Source organism: Pteropus vampyrus, unplaced genomic scaffold (assembly GCF_000151845.1).
Source record: "Pteropus vampyrus isolate Shadow unplaced genomic scaffold, Pvam_2.0 Scaffold23, whole genome shotgun sequence".
Classification (NCBI taxonomy): domain Eukaryota; kingdom Metazoa; phylum Chordata; class Mammalia; order Chiroptera; family Pteropodidae; genus Pteropus; species Pteropus vampyrus.
In genome coordinates, this window is record NW_011888804.1 from 137,262 (window position 1) to 147,017 (window position 9,756).

At 45.9% G+C, this 9,756-nt stretch overlaps 2 protein-coding genes across 3 annotated transcripts in view; one reads left to right on the forward strand and one right to left on the reverse strand.

Moving 5' to 3' along the window:
* Nucleotides 1-4,526, reverse strand: part of GTF2H3 (general transcription factor IIH subunit 3) — a 16,952-nt gene extending 12,426 nt beyond the window's left edge. Inside the window, exons 1-2 of one of the 2 annotated variants that reach the window (XM_011355706.2) lie at nt 4,279-4,300; nt 1,689-1,768 (exon numbers count right to left, since the gene is read on the reverse strand). Coding sequence is in view for 1 of the 2 variants with exons in the window: in XM_011355705.2 (XP_011354007.1) it covers nt 1,689-1,768; nt 4,417-4,429 (93 nt within the window). In the remaining variant the exon portion in view is untranslated. Of the gene's footprint in view, nt 1-1,688; nt 1,769-4,278; nt 4,301-4,416 lie in introns of those variants that run through there. The other variant, XM_011355705.2, reaches the window with a different exon arrangement.
* Nucleotides 4,527-4,559: 33 nt separating this feature from the next.
* EIF2B1 (eukaryotic translation initiation factor 2B subunit alpha) overlaps nt 4,560-9,756 on the forward strand; it is a 10,018-nt gene continuing 4,821 nt past the window's right edge. The window contains exons 1-6 of the mRNA XM_011355707.2: nt 4,560-4,719; nt 5,430-5,531; nt 6,617-6,753; nt 6,858-6,974; nt 8,673-8,785; nt 9,313-9,381. Of these exons, the coding sequence (XP_011354009.1) occupies nt 4,707-4,719; nt 5,430-5,531; nt 6,617-6,753; nt 6,858-6,974; nt 8,673-8,785; nt 9,313-9,381 (551 nt within the window). The 5' untranslated portion in view covers nt 4,560-4,706. The remainder of the gene's footprint in view (nt 4,720-5,429; nt 5,532-6,616; nt 6,754-6,857; nt 6,975-8,672; nt 8,786-9,312; nt 9,382-9,756) is intronic.

Sequence of the window (9,756 nt, forward strand, 5' to 3'; positions counted from 1 at the left end):
AACGATGAAGACAGAATGCTTTTCCCCAAGATCGGGAACAAGGATGCCTGCTCTCACCACTCTTACTCAGCACTGTAATGGAAGTCCTAATCAGTACGATAGAGCAAGACAAGAAAATAAAAGGTATATGCACTGGAAAGAAAAAAATAAAACTGTGCCTGCTTGCAGATGATATAACTTGTCCATGTCGAAAATCCCAAGGAAGCTACAAAAACACTGTTAGAACTAATAAGTGAGTTCAGCAAAGTCTCAGGATACATTCAGGATACAGGACCGATGCACAAAAATCAATCATATTTCTACATACTGATATCAAACACGTGGAAACCATACCAAAAACACAATACTCATTTACAATTGCTAAAAAAGAGAATATTTAGGTATAAATCTACATAACGTGAATAGGACTTGTCTAGTAAAAACTATAAAATGCTGATGAAAGTAATCGAAGATCTAAATAAATGGAGAGATATACTGTATTTGTGGATGGAAGACAGCACAGTTGTCGATTCTCCTCAAATGGATACACAGGTTTACCACAATTCCTATCAAAATCCCAGCAACATCTTTTTGTAGGCAGATAAGTACGTTCTATAATTTATATGGAAAGGTTATGGAACTGAAATGGTTTGAAACAATTTTGAAAAAGAAGAATAAAGCGGGAAGAATCAGCCTACCGAAGTTCAAGTATTATATAGCTACAGTAACAAAACCATGTGGTACCGGTGGAGGGAAAGACACACAGATGAATGGTACAGACAGAGGGCCCAGAAATAAAGCCACACGTGTGCCCAACTGATTTTTGGCAGAGCTGCATAAGCAATTCCACGGAGAAAGGCTAATCTTCAAAACCGGGGCGGCAGCCACTGGATACCCGTTGGCAAAAAAAAAACAAAAACAAAAACGAGCCTCATCCTAAACCTTACAGCTCATTAAAAAGGAACTCAAAATCGATTATAGACTTAAGCGTAAAACTTTTCACAGAAGACGTAAGCGAACCGGGACCAGGGACTATAAAAGTGTCACAACTATAAAGGGAACACAAAGCCGGAACGCCTGTGCGTGATGGAACAGTTCTGTATCCGACTGCGGTGACGGCGAGACCACGCGGACTACACGTGCACAAACTAGCGACGTAAGACGGCTGCTGACCTGAGTAAGGTCTCGAGAGCGTACTGATGTCAACTTCCTGGTTTCACGACTGCACACAAGTCATAGGAGATGTTATCACTGGGGGAAGCCAGGGCGAGGGCGCACGGGACCTCTGTACCATTTTTTATAATTTCCTGTGAGTTTATAATTATTTCTAAATAAAATATTTCAAAAGAGGTTTTTTTAAAAAAAAAAAAAAACATATTGCATGAAATCAATATATGAAATATCCAGAAATGGCGATACAGAGGTAGAAAGTAGATCAGTGGTTACTGCAACTAGGCAGGGGGTGGAAGCAGCGACTATAAACAGGCATGCAGGAACTTTTTGGGGTGATATAAAAGTTCTAAAACAGAATCGTGGTGGTTACACAACTTTATTGTGGTTTTCACTAAAAAATCATTGAATTGTACGTTATGATGGGTAAATTTTATGGTATGTAAATTATATCTTACTGAGGCTGTTTTTTAAAAAGTAACATAAACATATACTCAGTTTAACCAGAATTATCCAAAGGCCTCATTGAGCGATCTTACCTGAGATTCTTTCAATGCTTGCTTTCCCCACCAAATTGGGTTGGTATCAACAATGATGACTAGAAGGTTCAACTCATCTTCTGAAAATATTAACGAAAATAAAAAACATTAGCCTCATGAAAGTGAATCAAAGCTAACACTCTCCATCTGTAAATTAAATCCAGACAGGCACTATAAGCCTTTACATGGTGATGATGCTATAGTCATGAGATTAACAGAAGGCCAAGTTCTTTGAAAGGTTTAAAGCTCTGTGGGTCCTCAGCAAGCGCTTGCCTGCTTTCTGTCCCACTGCGCCTTTCATCACTAGGATGTAAGCTCCGTGATTTTTGTCTGCTTTGCTACTGCTTATCCTCTGCTCCTGGCACACCACCTAGCCACAGAGGACGCGCAATAAATATCTATTAAATGAACCCAAGGATATCGGCAGTTTAAATGCCTGGTCAACGACAAAAGACGCTGATTAACGAGTAGTTAAGAACCACGAGCAGCAGAATTGTGGGCGAGGGGGTTTAAAGGGAACGCAGGAACTGCTCTGGTCCCGAGTCCATCGTATCACCGAGCAGCAAGGTGTTGTGATTAGGAACCATTTCAAAAAGGTGAAAAACAAAGAGAAAAAACAATTCCTATGTAAAGGATACTTTACTATGGAAAGAATTAGGCTACTCTCCAAACACAAATACAACTAAATGGGCTAACACATTAGTTCACGCAACATTTACACCAAGTACCAGCGTCAGGCGTAGGGGATCCCACGTCCAAGCTCTCAAAGAGCCCACATTCTAACTGAGGTAACAGATAAACAAACCCATAAACACGTGCTGTCATGAAAAACTCAGGATGCTCATTTAAGAGCAAAAGGCAGTGATGTGTTTCCTGCCCCGATGCCTTCCTTACAGTCTCCTGTCTCCCGTATCAGGACAATCCCCACCCCATCTTCGACTGGTTTACATACCCAAATACTATTTACTCTTCAAGGCTCCAAACCGGCGCCACCTCTTTCTTTCAAAAGCCCTCCCCGGGTCTTCCGACAGGTCCTAGCTCCCCGCCTCAGGAGAGAGCAGGAACATCAGCCCCCTCTGCATCAGGCCTGAAGTAAAGAACCCCATGATCCCATTCCACGCTGCCAAATGCCCAGAGAGGGACACATTATTGTCACCTTTCATCAGTTACAAGATATACCCCCTTTTTTTACATTTAACAGGTGCTAAATTCAAGAGGGTGTCTTACGACTAAGATTGGCAGCATTTTTTTTCTTAGTTGTATATTAAATGAAAGCACATTTCGTAATCAATAGTTTTAGATTAGATGAAATATGGTATTTTGCAAATGAAAGTAATCTGCTCTAAGTCGCATGTCCTGCTCTGAAGATAGATCCGCCTGACTGTAAAGGCTGTGACTTCTCAAAGCCCCACGCCTCGTCCTGACCACCCACAGTATTGACTTTCTTCTAAGGACAGTGCTCACTACCTCATGTGACAGTTAGCTGTGTTTCTGATCTCTACCCAATGCGGCCCGCTAGGCCATGGACTCCTTAAAGAATGAGAATTTCTGCTAATTCTGGGATGAAATAACACATGTTAATCACACAACAAAGTGCCTAGCACAGAAGCACTTAAAAACTGTGTCTCCCATAGGCCCTCACACCCCTACCCACGATTCCTTAAGGCTTTGGCCTTATTCTCCATCAGGCCCCATCCCACAATTCTCGGGCCTTCCATTCCTTGCTACTATCAAGCAGCCTGATAAAAAGACATGAAAAGTGTCTATCCGTATACATGCAAGGTCCTTGTGAATCCCTTCTTTGGGTCTCTGCCTCCTCATTTGTAGACAGGGGGCTTTGCCAGGTCTGCCTCCCTCACAGGGTTGCAGTATGGATGAAAACAAATAAAGAAAGTGTGGACAATTGTTACGGCATCTGAAAGGACCTGTTTCTATTCTTGCTCCCTACAGTCCATTTTCCACACAACAGCCAAAATGACCTTTAAAACTGTAAGTCAGATCATAACGCTTCCTTGCTTAAAACCCTAAAATGCCTTCGTATTGCACTTAGAAAGCTCAAGCTCTTTATCATGGCCCACAAGGGCCCTGCACCTGGCTAGCTCTCTGATCTCACCTCCCTATCTCATCGTGCTCCACCCACTTGGCCTCTTTTTTCGTCCTTTAAGACGTCAGGCTCTATAACTGCCAGTATAATGTATGAATAAAAGTCTCGCCCCCTTCCTCCAGGAACCCCCAGGTTCCCCATTTCTGTCTTCTCATTTTTAAGTAGTGGCTCAGTTTGCCACAGGGCCTTTACACAGTCGCTCATCTCAGTTTCGATATCGCCGGTCTTCCTTGGACAACAATCTAAAGAAGCTCCTCCGCGACCAACTCTTATTTAATCACAAACTACCACATCAGCCCATCATGTCGTTTTCATAGCTCCTGTCCCCCTTCGAAATTTTTATTTACTTGGCTATTGTCTGTCCCACCCACAAGAACCTCCACGAGGGCCTGTCATGTTCTCCGCTGTTTCCCAGCGCATACAATAGATAACGACCCGCACACGGGAGGTGATTCAAAAATATTTACTGAATAAATGAATAAATACATTCGCTACTCCTCTGAAGACCAGACAGGTTCCACCCAGCCCAAAACACATCCTCCGTTTCGCCGGGCCTGGTCCGACCAGCCCCGGGGCCCGGGGCCCGGGGCCCGGGGCCCGGGGCCCGACACGCGCGATCCTCACCGTCCGAGACCATGGCGGCGGGGGTCCCTCAGCGCAGAGCCAGCAGCAGTCAGGCGAGCATCCCGGAGGCGGCGCAGTCCGACTTCCGGCGCCACCGAATGACGCGCGAGGAGGTTTGACCCAGACCCCGCGCCGTACCCACGGCCCCGCCCCCAGCGCGCCGGAAGTGGAGTGCGGCGCCGCGCCGCACGCTGTCAGTCTCTGTAGCTCGTAGCCCGCGCAATCGCGGGACTTCTCCAGGCAGCGCGGGCGTCTCCGGGCCCCTCGGGCTCCGCTGTCCGGAGGGCACCATGGACAACAAAGGTAAGTCGAGGCGGAATGGGCCTGCTGGGACTAAAGCGGAGCCGCGCAGGGAGAGGTCACTTTCCAAGCTCTGGCTGCTCGGTTGGATGTGGCTCCTCTAGTTACAGCGAATCCCTTTCGCTCGTGTATCCAGGGAACGGGCCCTGAGAGTATCCCCAGGCGCTTCTTTGCAGCGCCCTTGTCCAAAGAAGTGAGACTTTGGACGAAGTGTGCAGGTCTTCGCAGTCTTTCTTGGAGTAAGAATAAGACCCCCTGTCCTGTTGGATCTGGTACTGGAATCAGAAAATAAAGCGTGTTTGACGTGCTCATCTAGTGTGTTTATCGAGTGTTTTATTAAGTAAAATACAAGGGCAGACTTTCGTGTTAAATAAAGGGCGGTGGACCTCTCCATACAGTAAATAAGTCTGTATGTTAATAGCCTTGACTTATCATAGACCGTCTGCAAGGGTACAGGAGAAATTGATGAGGTGGTTAACTCTGGGATTCTCTCAGAACTTAGGGTCAAGGATAAGGAAGAATAACCTTTCAGTATCATTTAGTAGCTGTCATCTCTATTCTTATCAACATTTATCATTCCCCTGAAAGCCAAACACCGCGAAAAGGCAGTTTTCAAATTATGTTGCTTCTTAAAATCAACAATTATTAACAAGCTCTCTGGCCTTACATCCTGATAAATAAATTTGATGAATCACTTTTTCCTCTCTCCCCAGAGTTAATCGAATACTTTAAGTCTCAGATGAAAGAAGATCCTGACACGGCCTCAGCAGTGGCTGCCATTCGGACTTTACTGGAGTTCTTGAAGCGAGACAAAGGTAAAGAGGGCCATCCTCGAACACACTGCGCCCTGGGAAAGTCTTCTAGTAACTATCAGAAGTGTGGATATGACAGGTATATGCGTGCCTGTGTAAAGTAATGTCTCCCTAAGGCCAGCTTCTTAATTTCAGTCTTTCTTTTAACCTGGAGAGAGTCCTAAAGTTACCATTAAATGGATTCCTTTTCATAAAAGAAATATACGTTGAACTGAGTGGCCAACTTATATCAAGTTGACCATGAAGCTTAAATTATAGCAATAGTTCAGCTTTACAGCTGTTACTGAGCTTCCGTCTTGTGCCAGATTATGTGCAGATGCTACAGAGAACATTCCAGAATAAATTCTGGTATTATCATCATTCAGGCATTCCAAATGTAAGCATCTGAGTATAGCATGACATCTCGTATAAGCAAAATAATAAAGCTTTTTTTTTAAACGAAGGGCTGGACTAGAGACGTGTGTATCTAGGACAACCTCTACTGTCTCCCCACTGTACTTTCAATAACATCCAAACACCTAAGCCTCACCGAAGCGCTTCGCAGACCTCATCTCTCATCTGCCAGTGCTACTTAATTTCCTTCCCTGCTGTCCCGAGCTGAGCAGTGCTTCAGCCCTGCCAGCCTCTCTTCGTTGCTCATACCAAGCCTGCTTCTGTCTCAGGGCCTTTGCATTGTTAGAGTCTGCTCCTGAAACCTTTCCTACTGGATCTTTCTGCGGTTGATCCTTTCTTACTTAAGTTTCAGTTTAAACAGCCCGTACTTCACAAAGCCACCCCTGCTAACTTTAATGTAGCTTCGCCTTCCTCCTCATCCTGCTCTTTTTGTCCTTATTACAATCTATAATTAACTTGCTTACTTCTTGGCATGTTTATTGCCTGCCTCTTTCACTAGAAAGGGCGTTCCAATCAGAGCAGGGACTCTGCCTGTCGTGATCACCGATGTATCTGGCATCTAGAATAGTGGCTGGCATACAATATGCACCCAGTAAATCTTGGTTGAATGAATGAATGAATGAATGAATGAATGGCAGACCCACCCAGGGAGTGATACTAAAATGAATATCACATTCCTCGTGTGATCAATGCAGGGGAGACAATCCAGGGCCTGAGAGCGAATCTCACCAGCGCCATAGAAACCCTTTGTGGCGTGGACTCCTCGGTGGCCGTGTCCTCGGGCGGGGAGCTCTTCCTGCGCTTCATCAGCCTCGCCTCCCTTGAGTACTCCGTAAGCGCCCCCGCCCTCGCGTCCCCCTCCCGAGTCCGTTTGCACTGCAAGTGTTCTCTCTACCAGAATCGTCCCCTTCCCCTCATTCTGCTCTTTCCTCCTAGGATTACTCCAAATGTAAGAAGATCATGATCGAGCGGGGAGAGCTTTTCCTCCGGAGAATATCACTGTCGAGAAATAAAATTGCAGATCTGTGCCATACTTTCATCAAAGACGGGGCGGTGAGTAGACCTCATGCGTGGTGACTGGGAGTGAGGACTTTGGAGTTGGACTCCTGGGGTAAAATCCCACCTTTGCTACTTAGCTTGCTGTGTAACCTTGGACAAGTCCCTTAACCTCTCTGCGCTGCAGGTTACTCAGGGTGACAACAGCACATACCTCATTGACTCGCTGTGAGGATTAGTGAGCTGGTGTGCGTGGACTCTGCACTGCGCCTGGCACACAGCAAGCACTGTATAAACATTCATGTTATTATTACAGATGGTTGTCATTTCAAACGGGCAGAAAAAAACACTAGGATGGCACGAATGAGTCTTGATTTATTAAGATCTTTCACTAAAGGAGTATTTTCATTATTGGATATGTACTAAATTAATCTGAATTAAATCAAGACAGAACAGCTCTTGTCACTGGTTAATACTGTCTGCCTTCCTGCTGAAGGTTAACACTGGACTCGGATTTTTTTTTTTTCACTGCCTTTCAAATGCTGTTACAGAGGTGCAGAGCTGCCAAGTGTTTGTAAGTCAGGAAAGACAGGAGCTGCAAGTCAAGTCAGTGTCCCAGCGCAGGGGCAATAAAACGCTCTGACGTCTCTCCCACCAGCGTCCCTTTCTGCCGTCTAAGCCTGCACTGACCAGAAAATGATTTACTTGCATTTCGACTCTGAAATCTTGTCCTGTTTTATTACCCTCTTCCCAACCTTTGAAGTATGTTATTAAATAAATGACATAATAATAGGTGTGAGTGGAACTTGTTCAAAAGCCGGTTGCAGACAAAGGTATTTTTAGCCGAGTGGAAGCAAGATTATGGCCGCTGTCACAGAGGCGTCCTCCTTCCGTGCCATCGCTATTCCGTGGGTTTCACTGGCTCTAGTGTCGTTTAATGTGTGACACCCACCTGCATTGGTGCTGATTTAAACTAAACTGAGAGCAAAGCTGCTTAAATTCGAACACACAGATGAACCACCTGGGGATCTTGTTAAATGCAGGTTCTGATTCAGTAGGTCTGGGGTGGGTCCTGAGAATCTGCATTTCTAGAAGCTCTCAGATGAGGCCCAGAAAGGAGATATGGACTTGTGTCCACCCATCTTGAGTTGTGGGGTCCCCTGTGCTCCATTCTGCACAACAGAGGTGAGGTTACGTGTAAGTGTCTGCAAACTGTCCCCAGCCCACGAGTGGCTTGCACTTAACGCAAACACTGTTTATAGATTCTTAAAAGTCAGTTAACCAATATTGAAACACTGGATTTTTGGCTCCTGTAGAAAAATCAGACGATCTGGCAACAGTGGGACTATGTGACAACAGCTGGAACTCAGCCTTTCCACTTCGCTGCTGGCCCTGCCCAGCCCACTGCATTTATTATGCTCCCTGCCTGGTACCTGTAGGCCCAGGTGTGCAACCCATGTCTTAGAAATAGAAAACCCAACCTAACGGAGGCTCTTGTCCACCACATGGGTACCACTTCTGTACCTGCTGTCGGGAGAGGGGCCCCGTAATAAATCCCTCCGGCAGAAATCCTTTACGACTGGTATATGGTCTTAAACTCAGAGTACCATCAACGGTCTTTTCTCCTGATCATAGTTGATCTGTGAGAAAGCATGCAGAAAAGCTCTAGGGTCCCAGACACATGCATCAGCGGGGCCCAGGGTATGGGTGACCGTGGGAAGCTCGCCCCTTTGACGGCGCTGTCTCGGTTCACAGAGAATATTAACTCACGCCTACTCCAGAGTGGTCCTCAGGGTCTTGGAAGCAGCTGTGGCGGCCAAGAAGCGTTTCAGTGTGTACATCACAGAGTCACAGCCTGACATATCAGGGCAAGTATCTCTCTCTTTGATTATGTGCCCAGCAGTCATTTTTAAAGACCAAACTGAGGATTAGGATCCACTGTAAGAGGAGCCAGAACATGTCCCCTGACCAGTCAGTATTGCCTGTGACTGTGTCTGTCCCCACCCCTGGATGAAAAACCATTGTGCATGTGCGGAGGGCCACAGTACAGGACCTAGGGGGTTTATTTAGTTGTTAAATCGGGGGACCGCAAGAGATTGTGTCAATTCAAAGATTCTTACCAGGGAACTATCCAGCAGATAATGAAATAAAAATTTTTTCTTCTGAATTTGCATCTTACCCAGAATCCCCAAGAGTATATAGTTTTCCTGAAACACATACTTCCTCCTAAAAAACCCAAATTCTTGTTTCCTTCATCCAGAGTTTGGGATCGGTCCTTAATCCATTAACTGAGTTTCAGGCTAACATGATTTATCACTGTCAGTTAAGTGACTCATGATACACCACTAGGGCACTTTCTCCAATTTTCCCTAATGTTCTCAAATGTCATTTTCAGTAAGAAAATGGCCAAAGCCCTCTGCCACCTCAACGTCCCTGTCACAGTGGTCCTGGATGCTGCTGTTGGGTAAGTGCCTGGCTTCCCCGAACACCAATACTCTTCCTCAGCCACTCCCAGGGTTGGTTGGGAGCAGGGTTTCCAGACTGAAGAATGAGTCCCATTCATAAACCTGAACTGGGTAGCGTCCCACGTCTTAATTGATAGCTGCAGTAAACCAGCAAGCTCGTTAGATCTGGATCGTGTGCCAGCAGGCAGGCTGTAAGATGCTGCAGAGAATGCGAGGCGTTTACGTAGTATCACGGTGCTAAGGTCGGCTTAAGGTCAGCGTACCTGATGAGTGCTCCGCCTTCATCTGAAGACACAGGTGTTCCCAGTGGCTCTCTGGGATTCTTCGTCTCACCCATGCCACTTAAACCAAGGTCACATGTCCCACGGGTTGTC